This window comes from Lepidochelys kempii, chromosome 23, assembly GCF_965140285.1.
Source record: "Lepidochelys kempii isolate rLepKem1 chromosome 23, rLepKem1.hap1, whole genome shotgun sequence".
Lineage (NCBI taxonomy): Eukaryota > Metazoa > Chordata > Testudines > Cheloniidae > Lepidochelys > Lepidochelys kempii.
The window spans coordinates 5,224,750-5,243,531 of NC_136402.1; the positions used below are offsets into that span (position 1 = coordinate 5,224,750).

The 18,782-nt window shown below is 57.6% G+C and overlaps 1 protein-coding gene across 1 annotated transcript; it reads right to left on the minus strand.

Annotated features, from left to right (window-relative positions):
• Nucleotides 1–2,302: 2,302 nt before the first annotated feature.
• Nucleotides 2,303–13,370, minus strand: CALM3 (calmodulin 3). The gene is made up of 6 exons (XM_073321324.2): nucleotides 13,178–13,370; nucleotides 7,092–7,122; nucleotides 5,277–5,420; nucleotides 4,584–4,690; nucleotides 4,301–4,436; nucleotides 2,303–3,613 (listed from the first exon to the last, which is right to left on the minus strand). The coding sequence occupies exons 1-6, from the start codon at nucleotides 13,178–13,180 to the stop codon at nucleotides 3,585–3,587; spliced, it is 450 nt and encodes a 149-aa protein (XP_073177425.1). The 5' UTR covers nucleotides 13,181–13,370; the 3' UTR covers nucleotides 2,303–3,584.
• Between the last annotated feature and the right edge of the window lie 5,412 nt (nucleotides 13,371–18,782).

Sequence of the window (18,782 nt, forward strand, 5' to 3'; positions counted from 1 at the left end):
TGAGCCGGACCGAGCAGGGGGACCTGCTGGCTCAGGGGGGTGGGGACTGGGACCCGGGGCCTTTCACCTCTCAAGTGCCCAACCCTGGCACGGTCACACGGTCCCAGCCTGTTGCACCCTCGGGGGCCACCTGGGCAGCGTAGCAGCTGACTCCCCTGTACCCACTCCAGCAGCAGAGAGCTCCTGCCTTCCCACCCACCTTGTCCGTCTCCCTTAGACAGCTGGCCCTTTCTGGGGTGACTGCCTCCCTCCAGCGTCCTCCCCGTGTAACTGCAGCCCCGGGTGCCTCTTTCCCAGCATCAGAGCAACTAGCTGCTAGATCTGAACCTTCCCCAGCGCAGGGGAGATTTTCTTAGTCCCCAAACTCAGGCCAGCTCCCAGGGGCTAGCAGAGCCCACGAACAGGCTAGTTCCCCCTCCCCCCGCAATCCCCCAAGGCAGGGGCTGCTCAACAAGTCAGGCTCAGGGGCAATGGCCCTGCCCACAGCTTGTCAGGCTGGGGCCTAGGAATTGGGATGCCGTTTTGGGGTTTTTTCCCAACGTAAGCCCAGCCCTACTGCTTGCCGATCCCAACGCCGCAGGCCCAAGCAGCCTGGAGGCCAGATCCATCAGCAAGGCAGCACTGAAGCCACCAGGGGAGACTGGGCCCCAAAACTGCAGCTTTGCAGAGATTCGTACATTTCAAGCTCCTAGCAGCAGGAGGGAACAAAGCCGGCTCTTAGCCGCCGGCAAGGTCACTGCCCGACACCGGTACTCGGAGACTTCCAGGCCAGAAGGGACCAGGCTGACCATCTAGTCTCACCTCGTGCACGTTGCAGGCCACAGAACCTCACCGACCCACTCCTGGAAGAGACCCCTAACCTCTGGCTGAGTTACCGGGGCCCTCAGCTCAGGGTTTAAAGCCAGTGATCACTTGCCATGCTAATAGGGACAGAGGTGGTACAAGGCCCAGTTTTGGCCTCTCCCGCATGGCTGGAAGGTGCAGTGGGTTTTTCAAGGCAGAGGAGGCAGCTGGCATCTTAGCACACCACAAAGACAAGAGAACGAGGCCCTGCCCGGGTGCTGTTTTGGGTCTGCCGCTGGGTTGGATGCCGGGGGCACTGAGCTCACGTCAGGTTACCGGTGATTGACGCAGGGATCCCACCAAGGAATGTAGGCTGTGGCCCAGACCCTGCAGCATCACTGAGGTTAGAAAAAAACCCTTCAATGTGACAGTATCACCGAGAGGCCCCAGCAGCGAGCAGAGGCCGTCCCAGGGCCAGGTGCGGCCCAGTCCCGCCGCAGCCCGGTCCTGCCAGCAATCATGGTGCCGGGTGCAGCAGACATGGTACAGAACAGCCCCACACACTCAGTCTAAATTAGGAAAGGGGAGCTGGAGGGAAACGGACACAGAGGTCACCCAGGAGGTCAGCAGGAGCTGGGATTTGAGCCCCAGACCAGGGCTCCCCACTGCCTGCCTCATGTGAGGTCTTCTACACCGTGACACACACCAGAGCAGCGGTTTTCTAACTGGGAGAGTCAGAGCTGATAGCAGGGGGGTACACAAGAAAAATCCTGAGGCAGCAGACAACTCATTTCATTTACTGCACAAGTTATCAAACTGGGGGGGGCATGGAGGAATTCCGGTGGATGGGAGAGAAAGCAGCAATGCCAGGTGGGCTCAGGCCATGGCCTGGCAGCTGGCATCAGGGTGGGAGCACCAGTCCACCCCCTGACTTATGTCAGGGGGCCCTGTGGCGTGGCTGGGATGGTGAGGTGCCACCAAAGTTGTAACTCAAAGGGACATGCTTAGCTCACCTGCCCAAAGATTCCTCCGTGGCCTCCTGCGAGGGGAGGGTACATCCCATAATTTGCAAACCACTAGAAGCCATTGCTAAATGGAAGACAAATCTGGGAGGGCGCATGTGGGGTTCGTGCCCCCTTGCCCCCCCACGACACCTCTGGTAGAATCAGAGTTGACATGGCCAGACTAAGAGAAGAGAGGGACCTGTGATCCAACAGCCCTGGCAGCCTCACGGAAACCTTTCACCAAGAGTTTTCCTCCCGCCTGGCTCAAAGCATGAGAGTTACAGGCATAAAGAAGGGAGCAAAGAGTCGCTTCTGTTACGCCTCAGTGGTTGTACGCTTGATATCTGCTTTCCTAGCTCTGCAGCAGGCCAGGGCGTCTGCCGGGAACCAGAGCCAGCAAGGAAGGGAATTTCTGCAAGCAGGAGAGAAACTGAATTAAATCCAGGCCTCCTTGCTGAGGCAAGATGAAGACAGGGTTGGGGGACATGGGGGGAAGGAGACCCGATTCAGCAGCGTCAGGTAGTCACTGTATTTTATTGGAAAACATTGATATAGTTTTATTTTCACAGCTTGAACTGAACACAACATCGCCCGCTTTCAGACAGCCTCGCTCCCATCAGCCCCACGCCCCAGCTCTCAAAACAGGCTTTCCCCTCCCCCCGGTTCTGCTCACAGCCCAGGGGCATTGCCGGTCCCGCCACGGGGCACGCTAAAGCACCCGCTTCCCGGGGGGGGGCTGGGGGGGAATTTTCAGAGCGCCTTCCCCCCTCCCCAAACTTTTACAAAATTAAAAATAAAGAGAAGCAAGTTGACGGCTCATGCTCTTCGCGGCGGGTTGGCCAGGCAAGGGGGGACTTAGCAACAAGAGCACAGACATCAAGAAAGCAAAGGCAGGTCACTAGATAGAACAGGGGGCCGCACCGGTGACGCCCACCCAGCCGATAGCAGCTGTCGCTCGCCTCGGGTCTTCAACAATCCCCTCCCGCCCGCCAGCTCTTGCCAGTCAGAAAGCAGCCATGCCTCACGCAGGGCGTGGACTGGATGGGTTAGCACCAGTATTTACACAGCAGCTGAGAGATGGACAGTGCTTAGGAATCATCGCATGGACATTTACAGTTTGTACAGGGCTACGAGCAAGGAGAAATGAGTCCTGGTTTTAGGATCACGTGTCAAGAGCCAATTGCTTTAAGCTTTTTTTTTTGGGGGCAGTTAAAACCCTCCCCCCCTCTTTTTCCCCGGATGGCATGACAAGGTCTCTGGAACCCACACTCCAGTCTCTGGGATCGTTCGCCGTCCCCTTTCTTTAAAAAGAAAAAAAAAAGACGAGACAAGAGGCTTCCCTTCCTGCCGACCCCCTGTCGTTTCCAGGGGCGAGACGCTCTGAGGCCGCGGGGTGAATGCACAGACCCACAGTGCCAGACGCATGCAACACGGTTAAAGTTTGCTCTCTCCGCGGCGTGCTGGGACACCGGCCAGCTCCGTCCGCAGAACAAAGAACCCCCCAAAGGAACTAAAGACATCTGCAAGGCTGAGATTTCCGGGGGGTGGGGAGGGGAGGTTGGGTTAGGGCCAGACGGATGGGCTGGGGGAGGAGAGAAAGGGAGGAAGGGGAAAAGGGCAGGAGGGACAGGGGACAATCATGCAGTTTGGGGAAAGTAAATTTTTTGTTGCTTAGTCAGTTTTCTTCCACAGCCGACTGGAGTTTGCTGAAAGAACCAGATTACTTAAGTAGAGAGAGAGTGTTGGAGAAAAGTAGTGAAGGAGAATGGGCATCGCCAGCCGCCCGTCCCGGAGCCTTCACTTTGCGGTCATCATCTGCACAAACTCTGAGAGAGAGAGAGAGAGAGAGAGAGAGAGAGAGGGGCGAAGGTACAGGATCAGAGAGCCAGGATCGCATCCCCACTCCGCCCTTCTACAGGACTCAGCTACAAAAACAGCCCATTAGCCTTGTTTCCCCAAAGGGCTCAGGATCAGCGAGACCCCGTGCACAGAGAGCTAAGCACCCCCTGGGTATAAGGGGGATGGGGTACCCCTCAGCCAGATCTCATAGCTTTTACACAGAACGCAAAGCACTTCAAAAAGATCAACCTTGCCCCCATCATGGGGGGGGGGGGGGTATGGAGAGAGAGGAGAATATACATAAGAAGCGACATGCCCCAAGGTCACCCAGCAGGCCAGTGGCTGAGCCAGCGCTCTCAAAGTCCAGTTCAGCACTCAGGTTCTGACACCTTCACCCAATGCAGAAATGCAGCCACTTCTGGGGTGGAACTCAGCAGCTGGAACGGTTGTACAGAAGTGCCAGCAGCTGAAAGCTACAAGCATCCTCCCATTCTGGACATGCATTTGCACGATAAGTTTGGGATTGCAGACCTCTTGGGGCATTTTTCAAGCAGCAGGACCTGGGCCTGATCAGGTCAATGGTGCTCAGCTGCAGGGGACCGTTGGGTTGCCGAACCCTTGAGGACAATAGCCTGGTCGCTGGTGAGGCATCTCAGCATCCCTCTCCGACTCACCTTCATAATTGACCTGCCCGTCTCCATCGATGTCAGCCTCTCGGATCATCTCGTCTACCTCCTCATCGGTCAGCTTCTCTCCCAGGTTCGTCATCACGTGGCGCAGCTCCGCCGCGCTAATGTAGCCGTTCCCGTCCTGTAAGGCAGGGGGCGACAGAGCAAGGATTTAGCTCAGTACAGCCACTCCCCTTCCACACACCCTGCCCCTGCACACCAGACGTGGCAGCTCAGTGACCTCGGCACCCACAACACCTTGCCCCCCACCTCCCAGATGGGTGCTCACCTTATCAAAGACCCGGAATGCCTCCCTGATCTCTTCCTCGCTGTCCGTATCCTTCATCTTCCTCGCCATCATGGTCAGGAATTCTGGGAAGTCGATGGTGCCGTTCCCTGGAAAGGAAGTGCTGCCTTTGAGTGAAGGGGACTAGCAGGGTGCCGGGGCGGGGAAAAGCACCAGGGGATAAGGGAGAGGCAAGGAAGGGAATCAGCTGGCTGTGCCAGGCCCGGCTTGGAGCCTGAAGGCCTGTTTGTCTGCAGAGCGGGCAGTATACCCACAAGCTCTGGTGGGACCCACCTGTAAGGCAGGACAGGAGTTCGGAGCCCATGGGCTCTTCAATCCAGGGCCCCTCATTTGAGGCGACCAGTGTGGTGGCATCACTCTCTGTGGAACCGGACTGAGGTCCCAAGGAACAGCTGTGGGCAGCCGGCAGCAGCCTCAGCTGGCTTTGAACCACCGGCCTCAGGACAAGCTGCCTCTGGAAGCCTGCCAGACCAGGGCAACGGGCACCCGAGAACAGCTGCCCACGGAGCCCCACTGGGATAAGCCAGGATGCACGAGCCAGGTAGAGTGCCCAAGACGCCTCCTCCAGCATCTTACGTGTGGGGGGGAATGGGTTTGCTGCTGAACACCGTCCCCTCCCATTCTGCTCCCTGCCAGGCAGGCCGCCCTCGGCCACTCAACGCCCTTCCAGCTCACCATCCGCATCCACCTCGTTGATCATGTCCTGCAGCTCTGCTTCGGTGGGGTTCTGGCCCAGGGACCTCATCACCGTCCCCAGCTCCTTGGTGGTGATGGTGCCGTCCCCATCCTTGTCGAACAGGGAGAAGGCCTCCTTGAACTCTGAGGGAGGGAGAGACCCGCCGCCCGTCAGTGCTTCGGTTAATGAGGCTCCTCTACTGCAGAGCTGCTGAGCACGCTTCGGTGGCTAGCAAGGAGCAGCCGAGCGGCTCATGAGACAGGCTGCTCAGAGGCAAAATACCCAGGGCACCTTAATCCTGAATTCCCCACCCCCACCCTCTCACCACTGCTTCCAATGTCAAGTCTGACCCTAGGGTGAGTCTGCGTCGTCCCGCTGACCGAATGGTCGTAAGGGGCCTAGCTTGAGCACTGGCCACTGCCAGAGACGGGATGAGAGATCCCCATGGCTGGCGATTCCTATGCTGGTCAAATTAGGCCATTTGAAGGGAGGTCAGCAGTATCCACTTAAACAGCACCCCTCAGCCTAGGGATGTTTAGAGAGCCTAATGCTAAAGAGCTGTCAAGAAGCTAAAATACAGCTATCAGCAGGGGCACAGGGCACCAGCCAGTGGGGTAACCCGCTCTCGAAGGTGCCACACTGGTGTTCCTGTGTCCATTCCCCAGTCGTCTCCTGCAGACAGACCCTTTGCTCGGTCCCATCCTGGGGCCCACCCCTGGGGCCAGGTTTCTATTTTCCAACAAAGTTAGCCGGGGACTTCGACAGCACTAATCAGGCTGCTGCTAAATCCCAATGGCCGGAGGCTGCGGTGGGCGAGTCCGGATGCCCCGGTCATAGGACAGCCAATCAGAAACATGGCCCATTGCAAGAGCTGAGCGGTCTCCGATCCCAATCTGCAGGCTGACAAAAACCTTAAGACGTGCTTCTCTCCACGACCGCTACAAAGAAGGGGAACCGCAAAGCCGGCTAAGCACCAAGCCCAGGGAAACAGACTGTCATTAATGAAAGAGTAGAACCAACCTTCCGTGATAGCCATAGCAGGGACAGCATTTGAATCAGATTTTTAAGCTGACTGTCTTTAAGCATTTAAAGAGCTTCCAGCTAGCTGGGGGCATAGTCCTCTAGGTAGCACTTGGTGGAGAATCTCATCTACTGTCTGCCTATTTGTGCCCCGGCCCCAGCAGCAGACCCCCTATATGCCTACCATCAATTACTCCTTAGCTCCATGTCACGAGGTGAGCTCCAGGAGCGGGACTCTAAATGCTGCAGCCATGAGCATGAAGACTTGGCAGAGTCTCAGAGCATCGCTACGCCTGAAAGTCCTACACAGCAGAGAACCTAGCCCCTTCCCTGGAGCATGCTCGGTCCTGCATTGTGGGGGGCATGGCCAGTAATGGGGCCCACCCCACTCCCCAGAAAGTCATCTTCATGCCCCACTGGGCAGCAAGACCAGAGACTCCTCCCTTTCCCCTGCTCACTGGGGGCACGGTGGAGGGGGAGGGGAAAAGGGGTCGCTACAGATGCACTGAAGCGGTGTGTTGGGAGACGCTCACCCCTCCTTCAGTCTAAATACGGGGGAGCCCATGTAGAGTGAACAGCTAAACACCCTGGATCAGTTCTTCTGGCCCGTACACGCCCGTGTCCCGGTGGGGATGACAGACAAGAGCTGCACCTGGGGATGCTGTGGATACTGGGTTCCCTCCCCATTCTTCCGAGCCCTGGGCTTGGGGGGTGATCACTACAACACAGAGCCTTTGCGAGCGCCACGGTTACAACAAACACTCAGCTAGGTGGAAGGCGGGTTTAGGACTCACCTGCTATCTGCTCTTCAGTCAGCTGGTCGGCCTAGAAGGAGCAGAGAGAAGTCAGTCACCAGGGCATGGAAACCGTGGGTTGTTACAACACCTAGAAGGCAGCTCGTAGCAAAGGATGCTGGGTTGACCTGATCGGTGCCTGCCTCTCTGATTCAGGCGGTGGCAGCATAATCGTCCCCTGTTTTGAGAGCACCACCTCCCCACAGCCCAGCCACGCCTCCATCTCCGTACCGGAAACGGTGATCATCAGGGCCGCTCCTGACAGGCTGCTGCCTCGACCCATCATCGTAAAGACAAGGGGGCAGGTGCCACCCTAGGGCAGCAGCTGAACCCCCAGCCACGGTCACGGCCAATACCGCCAGCGCTCCAGCTCCAGGACGCTGTGGCTCTATTTCCAGTTCCACTACAGAGCACGCCTCTTGCCCCATGTGTGCGACGGAGTCAAGATCTGCCTCACCAGGGCCTTAGTTCAGTAGGGTTTATACCGAGCACTGAGTCACGGCACCAGGGAAGGGCAGCGTATTAACAGACAGCCTAGCCAAGATTCCTGAGGTTGCAAGGATGCCACCAGTCCCAAGCTCTCCGCTGGAGACATAATGCCGGCGGTGCAGCCCTTTGCTGATCCTCATGTGCCCGCAAGGGGATTAAGGGGAACTCCGAAGCTGCCGGAGCCCCAAAATGCAGGGTTTGTAAAAAAGCTCCTGACCCAAGTCTGGGGGAAATATGATTTCAGCACACGGGCCTGTTTGGACCTCAGGCTTTGCCTGCAGTTTTGGAAACTGCAGCACCCAGAGGCAACCATATGAAAACGACGAGAAATGGTGAACTTCACGAGGCTCCACTGTGAAATGCGATCGAATTCCTGGCACCAAGGAAGGAAGAATGGTGCCGTGCCTGAGGGCTGTCAGCACCGAGGCTGGAGCAGAGCAGCGATTAAGGTTTCATACTGCAGCCTAACACCCTAGTATCTGGGTGCCTTCCGTGACAAACTAATAGCCAGAGCGAGGTCCCCAGTAGCCTCGCTCCCTTTGGGACAGCGATGCCCTGCTCCAGATAACATCTCACTGGAGAAAGCCTCATGGTAGCGTTTGGGCAGCAACACCCACTACAAATGCAGCAGCTTCGCAGCCACCCAGGGCAGGAATCAAGACAACCGAGCAATTCTAAAATTGAGTGAAGGGAGGGTGCGAACCAGTAATTTTCCCAGCCATAGGGGGTGACGGGGGTGGGGTCAGCTCCCCACAGTGGGTCAAATGAGGGCATTCATGCCTGAGGCAGAGACAAACTACAGGACCAAGCTGCTCCAATCTCTATCCAGCTACATCTGCTTCCGCCGCTGGCATGAGCACACGCTAGGGGGCTGGCAAGGGGCATTGGACAATTTTCATCTTTGCTCGTTAGCTTGGGGTCAGTCGCTCCCCAAAGCGAGACCGAATTCTGCAGCCACCCAAGCTGGGATTGAGCTGCTGTCAGATCTCGAGACAAAAGCAGGGTCAGGCCGTGGGAACCCTCCAGGGAACACACAGAGCAGTGACAGAGATTTCCGACATCAGGCATGCATTGAGGTGGCAAAGGTATCTTCAGTGGAGGTGTGAAACCAACGTCCATACAGTCACTAAAAATCTCAAAGCACTTTCCCCAAGAGACTGCACCTTAGCCCCAACATCCTGGCCTGATTCCAATCGGGCAGATCCATTCAGCCTCCCTAAACTCCCCTGCAGTTTCAGTAGGATAGAGTTCTCATCTTTCTAGCCTGACCTACCGCGTAAGCACTGCTGAGCCATTCCAGTGACGAGACAGGCACATCTTGTAAGACATAGCTCAGATGAAAGGTGCTCCAGAAACACAGGTTGGTAAGGAGAGAGCAGCGAGCAAAGATTAATTCGTTAGGCAGGAATATCTACCAGTCAACTGAGAAAGGGAACGGCAGTCACAGCTGATGGCAGTTTGTGGGGGAGAAAACTCCCTCCCCATGGCTTGGTGTGAATGAGGCGACTCCATCCATGGAGGTGGAAGGTCATGACACAGCTCCCCAGTACCTGAAGCAGCACGTTGTCCTGCTGCAGTCGGGAGAGGTTGGAGAATTTGGAGGGGAAAGGAAGAGATCCTGCATCGCCCTATCAGAGATAAAGGGCTGATCAGTCAACACTACTTCTGTAAAGGGAAATCAGGCCTCCCCAATCTATTAGAATTCTTTGAGGGGGTCAAACACACACATAGACAAGAGTGATCGGGTAGACAGAGTGCACATGGATTTTCAGAAAGTCTTTGACATGGTCCCTCACCAAAGACTCTTAAGCAAAGTAAGCCGTCATGGGATAAGAGGGAAGGACCTCTCATGGATCAGTAACTTGTTCACAGACATGGAACAAAGGGTAAGAAGAAACAGTTTGTTTTCACAGTGGAGAGGGGGAATTAGTGGCATCCTCCAAACGGGTCCGTACTAGGACCTGTGCTGTTCAACATATTCATGAATGATCTGGAAAAAGCGATGAACAGTGAGGTGGCAAAGTTTGCAGATGATACAAAATTACTCAAGACAGTTAAGTCCAAAGCATACTGCAACGAGACAAAGGGATCTCACCAAACTGGGTGACAAAATGGCAGATAAATGCAATGCTGATTAATGCAAAGTAATGCATATAAATGCACATAATTCCAACATTACATACAAAATGATGGGTTCTAAATTAGCTATCATCACTCAAGAAAGATCTTGGAGTTATCGTGGATAGTTCTCTGAAAACATCCACTCAGTGTACAGCAGCAGTCAAAAAAGCGAACAGAATGTTAGGAACCATTAGGAACGGACAGAAGACAGTAAACATCACAATATAAAGCCATGGTACGTCCACACCTTGAACACTATGTGCAGTTCTGGTTGCCCCATCTCAAAAAAGAGATAATTGGAAAAGGTACAGAGATGGGCAACAAAAATGATTAAGTGTATGGAACAGCTTCCATATGAGGAGAGATTAATAAGACTAGGACTCTTCAGCTTGGAAAAGACGACCAAGGCGGGATATGACACAGATATATAAAACAACTGGCATGGAGAAAGTGACAAAGGAAGTGTTATTTACCCCTTCACATAACAAGAACTAGAGGTCACCCAATGAAATCAATAGGCAGCAGGTTTAAAACAAACAAAAGGAAGTGCGTCACACAACGCACAGTCACCTGTGGAACTTCTTGTCTTGGGATGTTGTGAAGGCCAAAAGTATAACCGAGTTCAAAAAAGAATTAGATGAGTTAATGGAAGACAGGTCCATTAATGGCTGTTAGGATGCTCAGGGACACAACCACATGCTCCGGGTGTCCCTAAGCCTCTGACTGCCAGAAGCTGGGACTAGATGACAGGGGATGGATCACTCCGTAATTGCTGTGTTCTGTTCATTCCCTCTGAAGCACCTGGCACTGGCCACTGTCCGACAGGATACTGGGCTAGATGGACTATTCCTCTGAGCCAGCATGGCCATTCTTTTCACTGGTCTGATCCTGGCAAGGCCTGTAACCTCACATGGCAAAAGACCAAAGCTCAATGTGGCACCACTGCACCAGGAACTGCTGCCCAGCAGGAGCTCAAAATCCTAACCATCCTTCTCCCCAAAGAGGAGCCTTCATCCCCAGGACGAGAAGTTTATCCTCCTCCTGGCATGCCCATCTGGGTGCTTGCTCAGTGGGTTTCCCTTCCAAGACCCTGTTCAGGTAGGAATCTCTCCCCTCTGCAGCCTAGCTCCACTCCTTACTCATGCTGAATCACCCACTGCAGCTTCTTGTTCTCCACTTAGCACTCCCACAACCAACAAGACTCCCCTCTCCTAGGGACTGCCCACTTCGTTTCTTGTACCCTGCTCTGGCCGTCCTCTGAGCCAGGATACTGGAGCCCCTGGTCTGATCCAGCCTGGCAAGCCCTAGGTTACCAAGTTCCTAAGAGCACTTTCCAGCACACGGCAAGGTCACATTCCCTCAGGATGCACTTCAACCAAAACCCTGATCCACTGCTCGCTGTAGCTGACACACCAGCTCCCAACCTCAGTGATTCTCGCCCCCCCACCCCCCGCTTCACAAGGCACCCTCCCCCAACCTTGAAAACCCCAGCAAGGTCCCCCTGCACCCTCATACCAGCCATCCTCAAGGCCATCTCCATCCATACCAGCCACACACCCCCACCCCTCGGCATCACAGAACTCCCCAAACCCCACTCAGACTTCATTGCCTCTTCCCTTCACGATCCTCCTCCCATCAACTCTGGGATTCCTCCACCAACCCCCTAGCGCATCTAACCCACACCAAGATGGTCCCAATCCACACACCCCGAAGTCCCGTATCCCCGGTAAACGCCCACAATCTCTAGTTCCTATATCCCTAACCCTATTTCCTCTGAGCTCCTTCCCAACCCTCACTCACCTCCAAATCCACAGATCTCCAATTACTCCAGGCCTTTCACATCCCCCTCGCCTTCCATAACCTCAAACCTTCCTAGCCTCACAGTGTCCAGCTAATCCCCCCGAAACCTCCACACCCTTCCCCCTCGAGCCAGAGAGCTTCTACCAAGTCACTGTACCCCCACTATATCCCCAAGCTGCACAGAGCCAGACCCCTAAGCTTGTCACCCACACCTGCCTATCAGCACCCCAGCCACCAACCTACCCAGTTCAAACCCTGCTAACCCCCACATCTTCCCCCGCCACACCACAACCCTTCAGTCTCCTTGCGACATCCCTCCTCAAGTGCTGCCCGCCCACCAACCCTCCCACGCCCCCAACTCACCTGCCAGCCTCTCCACACGCCCTACCTAACATACCCAATCTCTCTCCAGGCACCCAGCTTTCACAACACCCCTAACACACAGCCCAGCCCGCCCACCCTCTTCCCATCCCGCTCTCCAACACCTAACCCACCCCGGCACCTGCTCCTGACAACCCCCCCCCCGTGCCTTCCAATCCCAGCTCAAATGGCACCCCGCAAGACACCCTCCCCCGCACCGGCCTCCAGCCCCCCCCCCGGCACCTTCCAGACACAGCCTGAAACTGCCACTGTACCCTGACACCCCCAGGCCCCCCCACAAGCCATACACAGACCATAGAGCCCCACCTGTAACCCCCACGAGACACCCCCCTCACTCCCTCCACCTCCCCAGTGCCCCCCAACACTCCCAGCCCCCTTCCCTCCAACCCCCACGCTTCCTAACACCCCCCCAGCCCCCTTCCCAACACACTCCTCAACCCAGCTCCCAAACCCCTCCCAACCCCCCCAGCCCCAGGACCCGCCCCCCGCACCCTGCCCGACACCTCCAGCCCCAGGACACCCCCCCCCCCGCACCCTGCCCGACACCTCCAGCCCCAGGACACCCCCCCCCCGCACCCTGCCCGACACCTCCAGCCCCAGGACCCCCCCCCCCCCGCCCAGCCAGACACCTCCAGCCCCAGGACCCCCCCCCCCCCCGCCCAGCCCGACACCTCCAGCCCCAGGACCCCCCCCCCCCCGCCCAGCCCGACACCTCCAGCCCCAGGACCCCCCCCCCCCGCCCAGCCCGACACCTCCAGCCCCAGGACCCCCCCCCCCCCGCCCAGCCCGACACCTCCAGCCCCAGGACCCCCCCCCCCGCCCAGCCCGACACCTCCAGCCCCAGGACCCCCCCCCCCCGCCCAGCCCGACACCTCCAGCCCCAGGACCCCCCCCCCCCGCCCAGCCAGACACCTCCAGCCCCAGGACCCCCCCCCCCCCGCCCAGCCAGACACCTCCAGCCCCAGGACCCCCCCCCCCCGCCCAGCCAGACACCTCCAGCCCCAGGACCACCCCCCCCCCGCCCAGCCCGACACCTCCAGCCCCAGGACCACCCCCCCCCGCCCAGCCCGACACCTCCAGCCCCAGGACCCCCCCCCCCGCCCAGCCAGACACCTCCAGCCCCAGGACCCCCCCCCCCGCCCAGCCAGACACCTCCAGCCCCAGGACCCCCCCCAGCAGACAGCCCCCCACTCAACCCAGCTCCCAAACCCCTCCCACCCCCAGGGCCCCCAAATCCCTCCATGCCCCAGCCCCCCCCCCCCTTCCTGGAGCCCCCCCCGGGCCCCTCCCCTCACCATGGCGGGGTCCGGCTCGCGGCGGCAGGAGGCTCCAGGCGGCGGCGGCGGCAGCAGCGGGTGGGGGAGGGAGGTACCACCAGCACCAGCCGGGACTCGCTAACCGCTTCACAGTCACACCCCCCACCCTGAGACCCCTCCGCCAGCCATTCGCTGCTCCGGCCCCGCCCCCGGGGCCGTCGCAGCAGAACGAGGAGCGGGAGGCGCCCGCCGTCACGCCCCGTCCCGGGGACTATTTTCTCTCTCCGCGCACGAACACATGGCATGTAGCTTCAGCCATGTGTCGCGCCTTGCCATTGGTCCGGAGGCGGCGGCGGGATGAGAGCGCGGCGCTGATTGGACGCTGCTCACCTGCAATGCGTAAAAATTGGACTGGGCCATGTTAGCGGGAGGGCGGGGGGACGGGGAGGGAACCAAGCGCGGGAGGGAGATCACGGGACGGACACAGCCAGACCAGGGTAGCTGGGGGTAGGAGAGGAGCATCGACACCCCTTTTCCCGGAATGGAACAGCCCGGAGCAGCCCACCCCAGTAGGCAGATGGACCAACCCAAGGGAGTGGGCGGAGCCCCGGAGATCACGTGACACAGAAGACCCTGCCCCTAATCCCTTATTCACAAAGCATAGGCCCGCCCGTTTTGCCACGCCCCTGAAGCTTTTGGCCACGCCCATTCATCCCAGTTGCATTAGACCACGTCCCTTATGGCTCGGGCCGCGAATCAATCAGCTTTGGCCACGCCTCTTCTGAGTATGGCCATAGTATTGTCGGCCACGCCCCCTGCTCTCGGGACCACGCCCCATCACTTCTGGCCACGCCCTCACGACTAATACCACGCCCATATTCTCATTGACTAAATCTCCTATTGTCAGGGCCACACCGCCTTCGTGTCTGGCCACGCCCCTACGCTAATACCATGTGTATTATCATTGGTCTATTTTGTGGCCCCGCCCCCTGCGCTCAGGTCTCAAGCTCTGGCTTTGGCCCCAGTCGCCTGGGTTCCTGGTTCTGTCCCCGTCCCCACCCCCAGGGCGGAGTGTGTGCACCATCGCCCCCTTGGGGCCCAGGGCAGGGGTGTCCCCTAGGGTCTGCTCCCCCAGGGCTTTGCCATTCATGCCCTGGTGAGTCTGGTACCTGGCGGGCAGCACCATTCACTAGGCTGGTGTGACCCACTGAGGCACAGCCCCTTCGCACCCCCTACCACCTGGCCCATCGAATGGAACGGATTCCCCTTCCCAGGAGGAGATGGGGGTTGTCAATGCGTGCTCAGCCTACACCCCCTTCCCCATCGCCTTCCTTCCCTGTCTCCCCTCAAGCTCTGGCATGATCCCCATGACCCTGAGATGAGAGGTTTCACAAATTGCTCTTCGGCTGGACTGCTGCTTTTGATGGGCCCCGAGGGAGTGGCCCCAAGGATGCTGTTACCCTAGAGACCAGGAGCCGTCTGCGGCTGGCAGAAATCCACTTTTAACCCTTACGGTTTATGACCCATTGGCTCCTTCCCCGTTCTGCCTCCCTCTGAAATGTCTAAGGATCCACTCTGTCCCCTTTCCTGACTCCCCCTTGTCAACATCCCCAGCGCCCCCAAACACTGCCACCTCCCCATGGTACCCTCCCAACCCAAAACCCCACTCGCGCTCCCTCCAGCCCCCTTTTCTGACAGCCCCGCCCCACCCCACTTTCCCCCATCGCCACCAAACACCTCCAACCACTAGTATCCCCCACCCCACCCTCTACCCCCAAACCCCTTCCCAGCCCCTTGCTTAGACTCCCCACTTCTCTGCATCCCCTTCTCGGACGCTAGGTGGCAGCCAAAGCCTGTGGGGCCTGCATCGACTTCCCAAACCCGGCCCCGCAGGCCTCCAGCCTGAAATGGGAGAGCCCGGTGAGAGGGGAGGAATAGCTCCCCTGCCTCCCTCTCCACCTCCCTCTAATCCCCTGCCAGCTGTGCCCAACGCTTGCTCCACGGTTAGGTACCAGCTGGCCTGGGATCTGGGCTAGTTCGCCTACCGGCAACCGGACAGATTTTCTCGCCCAGCTCTATTCTCAGTAGCTACCTACTTTCCCCCTGTCTTTCCCGTCACAGAATCTATTTCCTCTCCATCTTTCCATCCGCAATATCTGTCTGCCTTTCCCTCTCCCTCCCCCCATCCACGGGAGCGATCTACCCCTCTGCAGTTCGTATCTCATCTGTTTCATCTGTTGACTCTCTCTCTATTCTTCCTTTCCTGTGCAGGCAATCTATCCATCCTTCCCTCCCTATCTATCTGCCATCCTTCCTTCTCTCTGCTGTATCCATCCATCCTTCCTGCCCCAGTATCTCTCTTTATCTATCCACCCATCCCTCCTTCCCTCCCCAGTATCTCTCTCTATCCATCTTTCCTTCCTTCCCCCGAAACCATCCATCCACCTACCCCCTGATCCTGCGAGAATAAGGGTGGCTAACCTGAGCCTGAGAAGGAGACAGAATTTACCAATGTACATTGCTAAAGATCCACATTCGTCAGCAGCCCCCCCATCAGCTCCCCCCTCTCCCAGCACCTCCTGCCCACTGGCAGCCCTGCCGATCAGCTGTTTCGTGGCGTGCAGGAGGCTCTGAGGAGGAGGGGGAGGAGCGAGGGCCCGGCAGGCTCAGGGGAGGGGGCGGGAAGGGGTGGAGTGGGGGCAGAGCCCGGGTGGAGCAGTGAGCCCCCCTCGGTCTGTTGGGAAGTTGGCGCCTGAAGCTCCAGCCCCGGAGTCGGTGCCTGTACAAGGAGCCGCCTCTTAACTTCGGTCTCCGGAGCCACAGGTTGCTCGACAATGTGTTTCTAACCCAGCTTGTCTCTCTCCGGCACCCCGGCATCTGCTGAAGCTGCTAAGCCAGGGAAGGGGGCCAGCTGTACTGATGGTTTCTGGGACGTAGACACCTGGCCACCTGGGATCGGGATCAACCCCCCCCTTCCACCCCCCGGCTTATTAGCCATGGGGGGGCACCAAACAGCAGTGACTTGTGACCGATCTCGGATCCCCCACCCGTTGCTTCCCTATGGATCCCGCCTCTGCTCGGACCCCCGGCACTTTCTCCCTGCTGCTGACGCTGCAGGCAGGGCAGGTCTCATCCTGCTGGCAGCCAGGGATCCGGTCCAGGCGCCGGTGCTTCAGCTGGCTGGACACCAGCTGCAGCTGGGTAGGGACAGGGGCGTTAGAACAGGGAACGGCTGCCAAGGGCGGTGCCTCCTCCCTACGGCCTCGCGTCCATGAAACCCTGCAGGAGTTTCGCTGTGAATCAGCAGGAAACACGGCACCACCAACCTGAATTCCTCAGGGTCTGGGATGGGGGCAAGGAGAGCACAATACGTGCGTGGCCACCGCTGCCCGCTTCTGGTGGCAATCAGTACTACCCAACTGTGTGTCATAGCCCCTATAGTGCTGGAAACTAGTGGAGATTCTCCATCAGCCCACATAGTTACAGAGGAGGAGGCCCATAGTTCTCCCCTTCCCCTCTTACCACTAATGCTCCAGTGGGGTTTAAATGGGAAGGGCACGGAGAGGCGCAAGGCCAAGATTCCTCAGCTGCCTCGCTAGCCCCGAGCGCATCCCTCTGACAAGCAGGGACATGACACAGGCTCTGCTCACCTCCTACTGCCTCCCTGCCTTTCCTCAGTGACTCTGTTCCCCTGTCCTCATCTCTGCTCCCTCCTCTCTTTACCCCAGGGGTCCCCTGACTCTCCTGCTGTACTACAGGACAGTGCTTTCCTCAGCATCGCAGGCCACCTCTGGCCACATCGGGCTTTGTGATGCTTCACGTGCTGTGGCTGCAGCTGGGCTAGAACCCAGATCCCTCAGCTCTGAAAGCCTTGAGCTTTCCAGAGAATCCCTATTTGCAGTACAGGGGTTATGACATGCAGCTGAGCAGTTCTGATGCCAACCAGCAGAGGTCAGCGGGGTACTGTGCTGGACGAAGCCATCAGCAAGACAGGCCCCTTGGCTGAGGCTGCAGCTTGTGGTACAGTCGAATTTCAGCCTTCATTTAAAAAAAAAACGTTTTCTAGCCATAACGGTTGGGGCGAAAAGCCAGGCGTCCTGACTCCCGGGATCTAATCCTCTTCTCCCTCCCTCTCCACTGTGCTCAGCCATCTCTCAATCTTCCTCCCATTTGACTGCCCCCCCTGCCTCAAGACAAAAAGTCTCACAGCCTTGGGGTGAGGCTTGGAAAATATTTATTCATGGTTCACACTTTTGACCCTGAGCGAGCTTGTCTCACGCCGGGGGCGGGATAGAACCTGGTACAAAAAAGCAAAGAGGTCACAAAAACTCTACGAAGGAATCTGTACAGTATCATACAACAGAGATACATTCAGCACATGCACACACCTGCCACCAGGGGGTGCTGCAATATGCAGCCCCTCCCTTTCAATGCTGGGGGGTGTGCCTTGGCTCTGGCACAGAATGATTTATTTTTCCTAATCACAGGCCCAGTAGGAAGGCAAGGGAGGCCTTGTGTGTGTATGTCAGGGTGGGGCTGGGGAATCTCCAAGGGGTCCCCTAGACAAAAAGCTGATTGAAAATGTTGGGGGTAGAGGGGGGCTTTCCATGGAAAATGTTGACTTCTGGCGGAAACTCAGAATACTGTCATAGCTTGATTTGGAAATGCTGCTGCGGTGCATCATGGGAGATGTAGTTCTGTTGCTACATGATTTACCTCTGTGAGCTGGGCTCCCCAACTGGACTATATCGCCCATGATGCATCATGGCCACAGAGCCCCATGATGCAATCACCTGGCCAAGAGGAGAGGTCATGGTGCATCATGGGAGATGTAGTCAAAGTGCCGTAAGCTCTCATTCTCTATTCTCCAGGCTCCCAAGCCAGACTCCATCTCCCACGACTCACCCATAGCTGAGGGCTCCCCAAATGCAACCGCCTCTCCACGAAGGGACTCTGTGGTGCATCATGGGAGATGTAGTTCCATTGCCTCACGCTTCCATTCTCTGTTGTCCAGGCTGCCTGGTTGCACTACCTCTCCTATGATGCACTAGGGGAGTCCCTGGCCATGGTGCATCATGGGAAATGTAGTCCAATCGCAAAGCCCGCCCATAGAGTAGAAAAGCATGAGGCAACTGACCTACGACTCCCATGAGGCACTGGGGTGCCACGTCTGAATTGAAATATTTTGGTGTCTTGGGTGTTTGATTTTTGTGGCATATTCCCTGGGGAGCAGGTGCTTTTCGAGACAAATTTCCTTTGGTTGAAAACCCAATTTCCCCTAGAAAAAATCAGTTTTGATGGAAATTTTCCCTCCAGCCCCAACTACTCCTTCCCAGGTGGGTGGCTTCAAGACAGAGGGGCTTAGTGAGGGACCAACACATGTCTCAGAACAGAAGCAGATGGGGCTGGGATGGGTGATGGGCAGGGGTGGATGGTGGGGCTTGGAGCTCCTGGGAGTGGGCAGATCTGGTCTCCGTTCATGGAGCACAGACACCAGATTGACAACCGTCAGCATTCAAGGCATCTGGCTGGACAGAGTGAGAGCAGGCCAGGCAGACGTGGGGGGAGCATTGCCCCCCCACACCCTGACAGAGTGCCCCTGCCTCAGTCCCACCCTGGGACACTCTTGGCGGATGGAGTTCGT